At 48.5% G+C, this 15,018-nt stretch overlaps 4 protein-coding genes across 4 annotated transcripts; 3 read left to right on the top strand and 1 right to left on the bottom strand.

The window, feature by feature from the left end:
* Positions 1-1,703: 1,703 nt before the first annotated feature.
* Positions 1,704-4,444, bottom strand: H6S33_005036 (uncharacterized protein; the record flags this gene model as incomplete). Its single annotated transcript, XM_044836379.1, has 4 exons — positions 1,704-3,721; positions 3,790-4,106; positions 4,241-4,271; positions 4,330-4,444. 4 exons carry the CDS (start codon positions 4,442-4,444, stop codon positions 1,704-1,706), a joined length of 2,481 nt encoding a protein of 826 aa, XP_044690249.1.
* A 1,577-nt stretch (positions 4,445-6,021) lies between these two features.
* On the top strand, positions 6,022-7,325 carry H6S33_005035 (uncharacterized protein; the record flags this gene model as incomplete). Its single annotated transcript, XM_044836378.1, has 3 exons — positions 6,022-6,044; positions 6,144-7,218; positions 7,305-7,325. The coding sequence occupies 3 exons, from the start codon at positions 6,022-6,024 to the stop codon at positions 7,323-7,325; spliced, it is 1,119 nt and encodes a 372-aa protein (XP_044690248.1).
* A 1,053-nt stretch (positions 7,326-8,378) lies between these two features.
* H6S33_005034 (uncharacterized protein) lies at positions 8,379-10,054 on the top strand (the record flags this gene model as incomplete). Its single annotated transcript, XM_044836376.1, has 2 exons — positions 8,379-8,874; positions 8,952-10,054. 2 exons carry the CDS (start codon positions 8,379-8,381, stop codon positions 10,052-10,054), a joined length of 1,599 nt encoding a protein of 532 aa, XP_044690247.1.
* Positions 10,055-12,333: 2,279 nt separating this feature from the next.
* H6S33_005033 (uncharacterized protein) lies at positions 12,334-14,533 on the top strand (the record flags this gene model as incomplete). The annotated part of the gene is made up of 2 exons (XM_044836375.1): positions 12,334-13,087; positions 13,152-14,533. 2 exons carry the CDS (start codon positions 12,334-12,336, stop codon positions 14,531-14,533), a joined length of 2,136 nt encoding a protein of 711 aa, XP_044690246.1.
* Positions 14,534-15,018: the final 485 nt, after the last annotated feature.

Here is a 15,018-nt window from a genome sequence, read left to right as displayed (position 1 = left end):
GGCGCAAGGAGATACGAAAGATTCAATGCCGCAACTAAACAGAGCCTTGGTATTTATAACTAGGAATCGATCGAACCTCACCTTGGATAAACTTTATCTTCATTTTAACCACCCAAGTGCTAACCAGTATTGTTACCAGTATTGTTTCCACCACTGTTCCCAAAATTAGTTATCTAAGCTTACTACTCCTACAACAAGCAGTATTTGCACCCAACACTACGTCTAGTTCCCTAGTTTCGAGAATAAAATGAATCTCTGCCTACTGGCCGTCGTCGCCTCCCTCTTCTTATTCGGTTGTCTTCTCAACGGATACCCCACCGACAAACTCCAGCCTATATCTAACCAAAGCCTTCGTCACTATACGCGTCGATCAGCCGGAACAAACTCCACGGTGCCTACCACAGTCCTCCACTGCGAAACCTCGATGTTCTCCCCGCTGCGGGAGGATGTCAAGATGACAGAAAGCTTACTTATCAATAGTACTAAATGCGTCCAGACAACCAGGGTGCGAGAAGGGGCCACGGAGGCCTGTGTAAAGCTTGCCACGTATGGTAGCTCGGTGATTGGCATGTGCGGGCCTTATAAGATAAGAGTCCGGTGCGCGGATGTGGTCACGGTGGTCAGGGAGATAGGGAAGTGTGATCTGGAAAATTATCCAGATCAAGTGGGTGGACGGGTGGAGTACCCATGGGGTGCGTTGATCGTCTATAGTCCTCCGACTGACTGATTCAAGCTGTTTTGTACTGCTCGTCCCACCGATACTGAGTCGAGTAGGACTTATCATGTATTATCTTTCATATAATTTTGACTTAATTTTTCTGGTATTTCCCTTGAGGGCTGTTCTTTCTTGTGTAGAGTAACATAGTAAATATAAAGGGTAGGGAGAGAGAATTGTATTTATTGACACCGCGAGCCTATTGTTTTTAATTTGAGTACGATATATTCTACAGAAAGCTCACCTTACATAAGTAACTGCAGTGAAGTTTGAGAACCGTTGCTGTGGAGAGAAAAGTGAAGATGTCGTGATGCAAGAAATTTGGGTACATGCGGTTTTCCCTTCATATAATTTATGTAACCTATTAAAACAGGTGAGATCAGGTTATAATATTGGCACGGCACTACATATAAATATAAAGGCTTAGAAATAATGGCAATTACCTCACTAAACAGGTCTCTTATCCTTTTTAGCACAGCATAAAAGCCCTGCTTAATATGAACTTTTGAAAAGTACATATTGATGCCGGGTTCTTGATTCTTGGTATTCTTTTTAGCACACGAGGCCTCAACGATCTCCCATATCTGTATTGCAACTAAAAGGTTCACTAGTTCGTGGGGATTGTTTACAATCCTCTAAATCGTTATTTATTCCTTCCGTCATGAAACATCACTCATCCTGGTATAGAACAATGTACGGGAATGTAGACAAAGAGAAAACAGGAGAATACGGATTGGACGATACACAGAACCATAAAGACATGCAGGGGGTCTCAAGCAATTTATAATAATAACCTAGAAGGTCTCCCTGGTATAACCCTATCCTACTCTCGTTCAACATCCACAGTACGCTCAATGCAAGAGAAAAATAAAGAAAAGAACATTGACTTCCCGCCCATGGATGGGACCCATAAAAGTTAGGTAAGAACAGCCTTGTTAAATAATAATCTTACCCATCACTTGTTGTGTATCAAAAACAATTACCCAGGTTACCATCGTTGTCCCTGGCCCTCATCTTCTCTCCTTCTTTGGCGTAACTGTTCTGGACTTCCCATGCCATCGTCATCTTCCGCCTCTACCCTAACTAGCACCTCCTCGAGAAATCCCTCTAAAAACCCATTAACTTCGCCACCCATGCCCACTGAATGATTATTATCTGCCTGTTCGATATCCCTAAATAGGCTTGCCGCTTTATAAACTTGCTTCTTTAGACGATCATGAGCTTTCGCTGTTTCTTGGACTTTCTGCTGCGCACTGGGCGATGATGATTGCTGCGCCTTACGGATAGCCATTTGGAGATGATAGGTTCTTCGTTGCAGTGCGGCTTCAAGCGCCGGAAGAATAACACCATCAAGAGCAGTGAGTTCTGGCGGTTCGGGTGTTGTAGTTTTAACTTGTGGTTGTGGTTGCGGTGGTTGCGGCTGTGGAGGCTGCATTTGCACTTGCGATATCCGTCGTAGGTCTTGCTGTGATGGATGTTGTGTGGGGTGCTGTAATGGGAGTTGTGGGAGCTGGTGATGATGATTACTACTAATGCTACTGGAATGACCATGGGACGGCGGCAATGGGGGCCCTGGCTGTAACTGCTGTGTACTTCGTGGATGGTGAAGTCCTGGTGGTGGCACCATTGGGGGTGATTTAAGAGCCATTTGGTGCTGCTGTTGCTGCCGCCTCATCTGTTCTGAGACAATCTCATTGGAATTTTGTCTAGACATTTGAGCGTGGGAGAATGCAGGTCTAGGTTCACCAAAGGCACTGCCTGGTGTTGAAAGACCGGATTTCAGTTCTACTTCAATTCTACTGTCTCCAACTAGACTCTTTACTGGTGCCGGGGGCCCTCTTGGAGTGATATCTCTATCCCTTGGGCCCATGGGTCCTGAGTTTGCCAATTTCATCCAACCCATGTCCTGGGCAAGTTCTTGTTGAAAGTTTCTGTCGTGCTCGGATGAGCTACTTACTTTCCGGTGGTTACTAGGACTTTGGATTTGGTCAAACTTTGATCTTCCAGATAAATTGGGCTGCGGCTGCGGCTGCGGCTGCGGCTGTATATGTTGCTGTTGGTATGCTTGCTGGTATCCGGGGGAACTGGAAGTTTTCTGCTGCGAAAGTGGCTCCCTTGGAGGGGTATTTACTTTATATGGAGGAGGTTTGCCTAGCCCCCTCACTGTACCAGAAGAAGCATACCCCGAGTCTCTCCCAGAAGCATGAGGCGGTGCAGCAGGTGGGATATCCCTCGTTGGTGATGGGTTCCTGGTGTTATAGGTAGGAACAGGTGGAACTTGTCGGGGAATCTGAGGTGACTGTACGATTCGCCCAATTTTTGATCCATCGACAAAATCTTGATCAATGCTGTTTGCAACGTACCGCATGTTTGCCTCGGCCGCAGATAAACTCTTTAAACCCGCACCGCCATCCCCATTTCTTCCGCCACCCATAGGTCTGATGGTTCCGAAGTCCCATAAATCGCTTTCCGCATCTGAGTCATCTGTGACTCTACTATCCATAGTGTCTGAGGCATTGGAATTGGTATCATCATCATGCCCTTTCTTGTTCCCATTCTCAATAACCCAACGTTCATGACGCTCAATCAATTCGGTCAAATACGTGGTCTTCTTCGCCCTTTTTACGAATGGGTGTTTCAAGAGCTCCTTTGCTGTTGGACGATCCCTTGGATCTCTTTGTAGACACATTGACACAAACTCTTTGAATCTTTCTGTGAAATTTCCTTCCAATGTTGGGGGGGTGTTTTTGGGAATCAGAAAAAGCACCTTCATTGGGTGGATGTCTGAATATGGAGGTTCTCCAAGGGCAAGCTCTATGGCGGTGATGCCCAATGACCAAATATCAGCCTTCTGGTCGTAGCCGGACTGCTTGATAACTTCCGGGGCCATCCAAAATGGTGTTCCAACAAAGGTGTTCTTCTTTGTCATTGTAGCTGTAAGCTGTCCAGAAACACCGAAATCTGCGAGTTTAACCTGACCGTTTGACCCTAAAAGGACATTTGCAGCTATGTTGGGGGGATTCGCGGTTAGCGTAAAATTGCGACTATACCAAAGAGAGCAAGAATTGGCATACCTTTAATGTCCCTGTGAAGCTTGTTATCACTATGTAGGTATTCCAACCCCATCAATAACTCTCGAATTATAATGGTAATGTACTCCTCCGCAATGACGCCAGGCTTCATCAAGTCTCCGCAACTACCACCAGAACAATATTCCATGATGATCCATAGATCCGAGCCCTTCAGATACGAACCGTAGTACTTTGTGACGAATGGCGAATGAAGTTCGGAGAGGATATTGATTTCTTGGATGATGTCGTCGACCTCGTCTTCCGCGTTTTCGACATCGATGACCTTGATGGCTACGGCCTGACCAGTTCGCTTATCGACCCTATCTCAAACCAACCCACATATCCTCAAAACGTAAGCTCTCTTGCTACCTTAAACACACACAGACACACAGACGCATGTTTTCCCAACACCTTCGCCATGTGGTAGCGACTAATGGATTGGAGCTGTATTTACCCCTTGTAGACTTTGCCGAAGCTGCCTCCCCCTAACCACGGCCATCAGCGAGCAGTTACAAGAGCATCAAGGTGGGCGATGGAACTTACCGATCTGGTTTTGTTTTGTATAGAGCGATTCCGGATCAACAAGCTCATTACTTGCAATATAGCCCTCGCCCGAGGAGCCGCTGTCTCTATTACTTTGCGTATTGTACCGCTGCATGGTTATGTTTGTGCTTTCTGGAAGTCCGCCAATGAAATGAAAGGGAGAAGAGTTGGCAAATCTTCGTTCTTTCTGGTGGGAGTTGAGAGGGAGGAAGATATCTGTAGTGATGGGGGGACCCCCTTGCTATCGGTTATCCGGTACAATGAGAGCAGGGAAAGAAAGAAAGAAACAAAGATAAACACCAGTCTAATTTATTCTGAGGATTAATTTTCTTTCTTCTTCCTAGAGCTCGCGTGTGAATCAATGCAGGGGAGTGTGAGCTAGGCACCAAAAGCTGGAGGTTACATGGAAAGAGAGAGGGGTCGTTCTGCGTCTGTGTCCTCGTCAACAAAATAAAGTTCCGCATTCTGAAACGGGAGGTTGCTGGGGGGGTAGTGCTGTGCTGACTGCGAAAAGCCCGGGTAACAGCACAATAGCCACTGTAGCGAGCCAAACGGCTTGAAGACACGAGACATAATCAACGGAAGTGAGACATGGTGGGGGAATCCCTGAAAAAATCCGGCAGCAAGGCCTACGCGGCCAGGTAGGTACGGATTATATAAGTATCATAATAATTCAATCTAGAGACGCCTATGATAAGAGTTATCTTAATATGCATTGTAAAGATTGATCAATTGATTGAACATGACTCGAGGTCCGACTTGTGTCTGGTATTCGGCCTCGCAAAATCACATGCCTGGGCGGTTTTACTGGGGCTGAACATCCCCTTTAACTAGTTAGCTGAAAATGGGAAAAGAGAACTCTGTACGTTTAATGCTGCTATCCACTTAAATGCGCTATCCTATCGATGAGCTCAATGTGATGGCGACCCATCATTTAACACATTCCCGGCTGAACCACACGCCTTAGCATCAGCTGTTTTGAGCCGTATCATTATGGCATGCAGGCAACAGTGTTTATCGGTATTGGTCGGTCGGCTTAAACCAGTCCCCAATATTGAATCTCCGCTGCCTTCCTAAGACTTGGAGTGGTACTCTGTTCCGGGCTGCATTGATGCAATTACACATAGAGTAGGTATTAATTTCTTGTAATCTAGGGATCCAATCGGTCTAGGTCCCGTAGAGTATGAATTATTACTTGCGGCTCGATGGAGGTATCCAATTTCAATAAAAGAACACTTCATTTAGTACTAGTACCATTTATTGTGTAGATATCTTTCGAGAATCTGCAATACTCATGTTTATGTGCAATGCGTGCGTGATCAACACATGAGGTACACAGCAAGATCTTAAGAGGTGGATTTGGAGTATTGATAGAGTATTAATTTCACTATTAGGATCAAGAATGTACTATTGTAACGACTAACTGGAGGGTGGTCCAAGTATTGCACGAGAAACCCTTTCTCTTACTCGATCGATCGAATATTTACTATTATGTAGCTCCCCACAGAGCTAAAGCTCCAAACACTCGTTGCTAAGATACTGCCAAGAGATCCATTTGTAGTACCCTAGCCCTTAGCGTTGTTTCAATATTGAACCGCAAGGGAAAAAAAATCGAGACCCGCTTACTCCTCCCAGGTCGCATTTTTCACATCCTTTTTGTTTTCACCGCTCTTTATTCTCAAGTGAGTCGCGATGGGTCTTGCTGGGCCTAGAAAGTATGTTCCCTATGTTTCCTTATCTCATTCCCGCTATAACACAACAGTGGGGCGGCGAATAAGCTTGGTGTAAAGACAAGCTCACTTACACTATTCCAGCCGTACAAAAATCGGAGCCGATCCCCGAAACACCAATTGGTCCAACAATACTGATCGCTTCGGTCATCGAATTCTTACCACGCTCGGTTGGCAGCCTGGAAGTACTCTTGGTGATACCTCGTCGCTATACCATCAATCCGGTCACATTACTGCTGCATCCGCGGCCGGTGTAAAGATTGTCCTTAAGGATGACAACCTTGGGATCGGATGCAACAAGAGGCAACGTGAGGATGAGTGTGTAGGCCTCGACGGACTTCAGAGCTTGCTGGGGCGACTGAACGGAAAAGGCAACGATGAGCTAGAGAAAGAGGCTGAGACCCGGGACAAATTAAGGCGGGATGTCATTGTGGGTGAACGATATGGAATGAGATTCGTTAGGGGCGAGACATACGTCAGTAGCGACATCGATACCTTACTAAAAAAGATTAAGCTCGAAGGAGAGAAAGAGGCAGAAGTGAAAGTGAAGGTAGAAGTCAAAGAAGAAGAAGAGTTGGGGGAGAAGAAGAGGAAGAGCAAGAAAGAAGCCAAGGTCAAGAAGGAAACCAAAGTCAAAAAGGAAGAGTCTGAGAGCGAACCCGAAATGGCCGCGATCCCAATTACACCTTCAGATGAAAGCTCTTCGGTCCGTATCAAAAAAGAGAAAAAAGAAAAGACCAAACGCGAGAAATCATCTTCAAAGTCCGAATCAGCTACACCGGTGCCTGGGGACGACTCGGACTCTAAGTCAAAGAAGCGGAAACGGACAGATGAGGATTCCACCGAGAAAAACAAGGACAAGAAGGACAGGGTTTCCAAAAAGTCTAAAAACGGCGAAACACACGAACAGAGGAAAGAGAGAAGAACTAAAGAGAAGAAAGCAAGAGAAGCTAGAAGAGCCGAGAAGAAAGACAAGAAGAAAAAAAAATCGAAATCTTCGTCTTCGGACTCAGATTCATCAGAGGATGAGTCTACCCCGGCGGCGTCTGGAACTGCAACTCCATCCGGGTATTCAGCCCTGGTAGGGCGGCAAGCAGTGAGACATCGGTTCATTGCGGCGAAGAGAAGTGCCGTAATGGATGCTAAGGCACTGAATGAGGTTTGTGGATTTTTGATATCCTATCCCTTCTGTTATAAATCGTTTGGCTTTATCCCGGGTTGACTGATTTTGTGACCTGGAAATAGATTTTCATGATTAAGGCATGACGTAAAGGCTTAAAGATGATAGTTATCTTTCAATACTTTCTTTGAAATCGGCGCTGTGGGTAAAAATGTTTGGGGTGCATAAAACGAAGAGGAGCCCTGGGATAATTACTGTAGTTGTACAACCGGCGTCATTTTCTTGCTAGGAAAAAGCTTAGATGCGTTCTGTTTTATTTACATACATTACATCTAGTACCATGTACATGTAGGTACATGTTGTGCCTACATGCATTAATTGCTAAGAATGTTATAACAGCGGAGAGGGGGAATAGCTGATAGTCATGCAAGGCTTATGGATGGTAGAAGCAAAGTGAATGAACGGCCGCACTGCACAGCTGCAATATCGGAAAAATCAAACGGTTGTGTAACAATTACAATTAGCTAATGGGTGTACATTAGAGACTAAAATTATTAATCACATGGTTACTTGTTTGTTGTACATAGGTACACTGTTGATGTCCTGATAGCAAAGCAAGTTGTGGTTTTAACATTCTGAGTGCATTGGCCAAGTGGTCAAAGTGTTTATAAATGAGAAACAGCCTTCACAAACCCAGAAACAAAATCTCCACTTGTTTTCTTGTTATCTCAGAAAGTACGTACCGCTTCCGGCCTATTCGCCTTCCCTTCCCTTCACAGAAAGCTTCTCTGCAAGTGTACGTAAGGAATGCTTGGCACGGTGACGACCTGTGTGCAACAGCAAGAACACCAAACTTTCTTCTCTCTCTTCCATCACTTTGCCTTCCAAGCATTTGTCCATTCATCTCCCCGAAACATCTCCCCATCCCCCCCTTGGGTCTATCAACTTGATCCACAGTCGTAACGTCCACCAGCTCTTCTACCAACCTGTTATCCAGAGTTGGACCTCAACAAAGCAAGGATCCGAGTTAGTAAGTGTTGCCCCTCACCAGCCCCACATCCTATCTTCTTTTTCGCCACATTTGCTTTCCTTTTTTCGAAATATTTCATCCACTGATATCTCACAGCTTCTACACCCGTCTTTCTTTTACACCGACCGCTCGTCCAGCTCCATCACGCACATAATCACAAACTGCCAAAATGGAGATAGACGAAGCTCTAGTAACCCAGTTCTCAGCAATTACTGATGCTCCTAAACGAAAGGCGGAGACATATCTCCGTGTCTCAGACATGAATCTTGAGCAAGCTATACAGCTTTACTTTGAGACCGGAGGTGTCGACATGGATATTCCTCCTAGCTCTTCTACACCTACTGCACCCCCGCTTCCTGCGCGGCCCGTCACCGGAGCTGGCGATGAGCTGATCGAGATCGACGACGATGTAGACGATGATATGAGAGAAGCTTTGGTAGCGAGTGGCGGGGGCTCTTCTGACCCTACAAACGGGGGTACTGCAGCAGGAAGTGCCGCCTACGATGATGAGGCCCTGGCAAGGCAGCTACAGCAGGAGTTTTATGAGGGTGGGTCAGGTGAAAGTAACGGTGTTAGAGCACCGATGGCAAGGACAGTGGAGACTCTGGTTGATGAGGATGATTATTACTCTGATCCAAGGCGGCGGGCTAGCGCACGGAGAGGAGGTATGCTTTTCTGATAATTCTCTTACGAAGATTCCTATTAGGAAGTGCTTTGAGATGAGTTCTAACCCATATAGTAGGTCCAGGGCGTTCAATCTTCAACCAGCACAGTACTAGCGTTTGGGATGAAAGCGCTGCCGACCGCGCCAGATTAATCGCAGAGTCTACAGGTGGCGCATCAGAAGCATCAGCAAAATCAACCAAATTGGCAGAAATGTACAGGCCTCCGTTCGAAATAATCTCGATGATGTCCCTAGAGGACGCCAGGTCAGAAGCTAGAGAAGCAGAGAAGTGGATTCTAGTAAATCTCCAGGATAATTCGCTCTTTGCCTGCCAGACCTTAAATCGTGATATTTGGAAACATCCAGAGGTCATGGCCACTGTTAAGGAGAACTTTTTGTTCCTGCAAATGGACCGACATGGCATGGATGGAAGGGACTACATCAGATACTACCTTCAGAAGGCTGCAGACCCATCAGCGCGGTTCGACCCAACAATCGCCGACCTATTCCCACACATTGCTATTATTGATCCCCGGACAGGAGAGCAGGTCAAGGTTTGGAATGCGACCCCAAAGGAGCCGATGGAATTTGTGATGCAGCTACACGAGTTTCTTGAACGATACTCTCTGAGGGTGGATGCGAAGAATCCCGTACAGCGCACCAGTAAACCCAAAGCTAATGTCGAACACATGACGGAAGAAGAGATGATGCAGCTCGCCATGGAGAACTCTCTTGGCGCAGGCGCCAGCATAGATGCCGACCCGGACACACTCACAAAGCATGATGACGACGATGATTTGATCGAAATCGGGAGTTCAAATGATAAAGGAAAGGGGGTCGCCGAGGAGCCCTCGGTGTTTGATCAGATTCGTGCAGATCAGCACCATGCGGAGCCACCCCCAGGACCAGAGACTACAAGGATCCAGTTCAAGATGCACGATGGAACCCGTGTTGTGCGAAGATTCCTCCTCAAGGACCGCGTCGAGAGGCTGTTTGAGTACGTCAAGGCGGACATGCTGCCTGAGCAGGAGGCCAAGAAGCCAGTCGAGGAGCGATCGACTAAAGCCAAGGAGTTTGATCTTGTCATATTGGGCAAGAAGTTGATTGATCACTTGGACCAAAGCGTTGACGAGGCTGGTTTGAGGATGGGAACGGTGATGGTTGAAGTAATGGATGACTAGATTCTTCTTGTTAGCGAATGAATAAAAAAACGGAAGCTTCCAGGGGTTTTTAAGTACTTTTTTTTCTCTCCTCTTGCGATGACCGTTTTCTGTTTTGGGGAGGGGGGACTGGCTTGGTTGGGTTTGGGGGTTTTCTGGGGCGGGGTTGGTTGGGCTTGCTTTGGTTTTTTATCTTTTTTTTTTTTTTTTACCTTATCTCCCGTTTGTAGGATTAGCCAGACATTGTCTTGATCTATCCCTCGTCCTTGCCGCCATCGTCACACCTATAGTTTTTGTTCTCTCTCACACTATATCACCCCGTTTATTCCATCTCTTAGCATCATATTTTATCTTTCTTTTCTTCTTCCGTCGAGAATGGCTGGTATCTCGCGGTAGATTGGAGGCAACGTATTTTTTTTTCTCTCTCCTTTTTTTTTTACCCCCTGCCCACTACCTCTTCCCCGCCCCGCCCTGCCCTGCCCTGCCTAGAGTTAGTTAGTTGGTGTGTCGATATTTTTCGTATTTACAGATATCGCAAATAAAACCTAGTAATGTAGAGAGCAGAGAGCAGAGAGCAGTAAACGGGTATGGTAGTTATGGCGGCGATATCCCCAGATATACGCCAGGTATATTCGCCCACGACTAGCTAGACGACTCCTAACTATCACGGCCTACAGCTAGTTGTTTCTAAGGGTCCGACAAGGAAATAACAGCAGTGATATATCACCACCCCTTCCTGAGCCTTTGTTCTGGATCTCTTTATCACAGCTTCTATCCCTACGTACATGTAGTTACATAATTTGTGTACACGGTTTTATATCCAAGGAACAACACCGCAACTTTGATGTGAAGGATATGCTTTTGTATTTTGGCCGGGGGAACTCTTCTTGATCGTTGATGGCGTTTGAGATCATGAGATATCACTCGTCCTAAACTAAGAACCAAGGAAAAACCAACGGGCTGCCATGTGTCAGCATGCCTGTCGGAGGTTTTTTTTTTTCTTAAAACTAATCGCACTGCTAGTAGATAGTATGTATTTTGGTCTGATAGGTAGGCGGGGTGGAGTGGAGTGTGTGTGGCATGCCACGGTTGAGGTTGAGGTTGTTGAGGTTGGAGTTGTTGTTGTTGTTGTTGTTGTTGAGGATGTCGAGGTGGTTCATGTTGGTTGAGGTGGTTGTCAACAAGCTCTGCTCTAGGTGATCGAAGGTGAGTGTGTATTTTGGGGCGTGTATTTGAGGCGTGAAGCATGATCTGACAGCGGGCAATTGTAGAGTACAATAACAAAGTACATGTACCTATATCCCACAAGTACTCCCCACAAGTAACTACATGTACATACATACTCCCCACAAGTACCTCCTCCTCCTCCTCCTCCTCCTCCTCCTCCTCCTCCTCCTCCTCCTCCTCCAATACTCCGCACTACCTACTACCACTATCCAACCCCCCCCCCCCTCTACTCTACTACACGTGCGTAGCTAACTATCCATCTTTAATAAAGCAACCACTCGTAAGGCGCGCACAGCTCGCCTATCCCTTCGTGCGTTTTCACGACATGTGGCGATTGGTGGCTCACCATACAAATAGTAGAGGCTAACTGCAAACGTGCAAGATTGACCCACTTGTCACGCAAAATTGCTCTAAAAGGTAGTTGAGTATACTGCTTTTTCGTTAAAATTGTGGCCATCACGGCGCCGTCGTGGGCCTAATATGTTGTGATTACCGGGAACAGACGAAGGGATTTCATTGGCCCATATGACATCACAGGGTCCATCACCTCCCCGATCGCCAGGCGAAACCCCGTTTGGTAGGCAGTGGTCTGTGTAGCCACCAGTTGTGTTGTGTAGCTCTACTCCACATACGGGGCAGACGTTACACAGAGAGCTCTAGAGCCGCAAGGGCTTCGCCTCGCTGCGCACTCACACACACACACACTCAACTCACTGGTCGCAAGGCAGACCCCGCGATCTTTAAATATCGAATAGGTAGAGTATAAGTTAGTCACCCCCGTTGTGCCTGCCTGCCTACCGTGGTAATCCTCATTCCCATTCTCGCCAGCCCTGTAGATCAATCATACCATCCGTCAGTGCAGTGCAGTCACTATATATATACCGTACCGTACCGTATCCCAAATCACCACCCGTACCCCAGCTCGATAAATATCCCCCCCCCCCCCCCCCCCCCCCCCCAAAAACCCCCACCACTCCCCAGCCCACTCCCACAAAACAAAATCAAATCAAAACAAAAACCATATCCCACAAAAAAGGGATACAATATACACATACACATTACACACAGAATAAATGTCCTCCCTCCTCACCACAATCCTCAAACACACCACCCCGCCCATGCTGCGCACAACACCACCCAGTTTCCCCACCTCCACCTCCAAATCCGACGAGCCCGTGATCCCCGATCCCGCCGTCTTCACAATCACGCCTCTCGACACCACCGCACTAGTCGGCGCCCACGCGCCGCCGCCGCCGCCGCCGCCGCCGTCCGTCTCGCAGTGCGCCGTGCACCTGGAGCTGCTGCAGGCAATCAGCAAGCTCAAGCACCGGGTCGTCAAGGAGGCGGCGTTCATTGAGATCTTCGGCACGGTCGACGAGGAGCGCGAGACGTGGTGGAGCGCGTTTGTCGAGGTGGCCGTGGGGCGGTTTGGGACGTGGTGGTGGGGCGTGGAGGACGAGTTGAGGAGGAGAGAGGGGACATGTAGTGATGGTAGTCCGGGCAGGGCTGGGAGCATCAGGAGTGGTGGATTGGCGATTCTGAAGAATGGTAATACTGCGTGGGGGGGTAATGGCGAGTGCAAGAGGACGACGCCAAGTCCTAAGAATTCGCCCCCGACGGGGGGGCTTGGGCTGTTGGAGAGGAAAAAGACAATGTCGCCGAGTAGGCTGGCAGGCAGGGAGAGCCTGCAGAGCCTAAGGAGCGCATCGGCGCTTTCGAAGAGCGAGAGGGAGAAGGAGAAGGCACAGAGCGTCAAGAGCGGCATAACAGAGGCCGTAGAAAACGTCCATCTTAGAGAGCTGCCAGAAGACCTGCTTCCTCCACTTGGTAAGTTTTCATGCTCGCGATCATTGACCTTCGTGATATCATAAAAACTAACAACCAATTTTAGATGTCCTGATGGTCTGGCACGCATACATGCTCAACCCACGCTGCTACAATGAGGACGCCCTCCACTACGGCCTGCACCTAATCCACAACACCGCCTTTCCCTGGGCCCACATCCACGCCGCAATCAATAACGAGACCTTCACCTACACGCTGCCAGACTCGGCCGCACGCTTCTTCGAGCGCCTGACCAACCAGTCGCCACGCCTTATGGACGAGCTCCTGTGGAAGGACATTGCGCCCCGGAAAAGCATCAAGTGCCCGGCGTGCGGGAAAGTCGGAGCACCAGTGAGGATCTGTGACTCTGAGAAGAAGGGCGGCGGGTGGATGGACGTAGACTTCAAGACGGACTGCGCAGAGTGCGGAAACGTCATCGATAAAGAGGGACTATGCTCTGAGAAGCTCAGGCTCGAGATCGAAGAGTTCCTGAAGGCCGGTCCCGAGGCGAGAATGCGCATGACGAACCTGGACAGACAAGGGCGCTCCTACGCCGAAGACCCCAACAGCCCGACATGGGAGCCCATGAACTTCGTCAACGACCTCTTCCGGCGGACATTTGCCGGCGTCACCTTGACACACTCCGACACCTTCAGCACCATCTCCGACCGCCTCCACGCCAACATCCCCGCCGAAAACCCCGCCGAAAACCTCGCCGCACTCACCCTCGTCCTCTCCGCCTTCTCCGCAACCCCGCGAAAGTTCTCCCTCAACCTCAACGGCGCCGTCATCCGCCAATTCAGCTTCGTCGCCAAGATGAACGACAAGCTGTGGATCCGCTCGCCGGGGCTCGTCGGCCGCCTCCCGCTCGACTCGCTCTCCAGCGCGCGCGCAAAACTGGGCGCCACGCGCTCCTGCGTCATCATCGACAGCGACGCTGGCTTCTTGAAGCGCGCGGTGGAGCGCTATGAGGGCTTCTTTGCGCTGTTCAAGATGCACCCGGGGAAGATTCTGGTGCCGACGCTGGATGTGGACTTGGTGTGGCACAGCGCCATGTTGACGCCTGTGGGGTACCGCGCGTGGTGTAGAGCGATGGCGGGGCGGTTTATTGACCATGATGATAAGATTGGGACGGGGACGCTGGATACGGCGTTTTCGTTTACGGGGGAGGCGTTTGCGAAGGCGTTTGGCGGGCTGTATGGGAAGTGTTGTTGCTGGTTCTGCGAGGCGGCGGTTAGTGAGGGGCTGGATCCGGAGGAGGAGGGGGGACGGGAGAAGAGGGGCCTGTGGGGGAGGGTGTTGGCGAAGGGGAAGGGGGAGAAGGAGGGGAAGAAGGAGAGGGCTGTGAGGATTAGGGTGGAGTTTTATAAAGAGGTGGAGAGGAGGAGGAGAGCGGGCGAGGCGGGGCTGGCGTGGGGTGGGTTATGGGAGGCGTTGAGGAGGAGTTAGGTGATGGCATAGTGCGTTTCTTGTTCTTTTCTTTTCTTTTCTGTTTTCTTGTTTCTTTTTGCTAGGGTTTGCTTTGGTGTTTGGAATGGCTGTTTCTCCACTTGTCTTTTTTATACTTGTTTCTAGATTTTTCTTTTTTTTCTTTCTTTCCTGTTCTCTAGAACTGCGGGTTTGCAGATGGGATTTAACTGCATTTTTCCTTTCTCGGGGGGTAGATATCCTGTAGGTATTGTTTAATTAGTTGCATTGCACAACCGGACATAGCTGGTATATTCCAATAACTCTCGTACTAGAAGTTGAGGTCTGGTGCTTGACTGAACTAAGCTTGTCACAGATCTCTGGGCAAACGCCAAGTTCCAATTCCGTTTGCGGGCCTCGAAACTTTAGTATCTAGCTAGCTATTGAAGCGGGGGCCTTCTTGCGTGTAGAATTGAAAGGCGAGGATGGGATATCAAGATACCACCGAGGTAGACAGAATGATTCAA

The sequence above is a fragment of the Morchella sextelata genome (genome assembly GCF_020137385.1).
Source record: "Morchella sextelata strain SCLS chromosome Unknown scls_19, whole genome shotgun sequence".
In the NCBI taxonomy this organism is placed as follows: Eukaryota; Fungi; Ascomycota; class Pezizomycetes; order Pezizales; family Morchellaceae; genus Morchella; species Morchella sextelata.
This window is presented reverse-complemented; position numbering and strand designations above follow the sequence as displayed.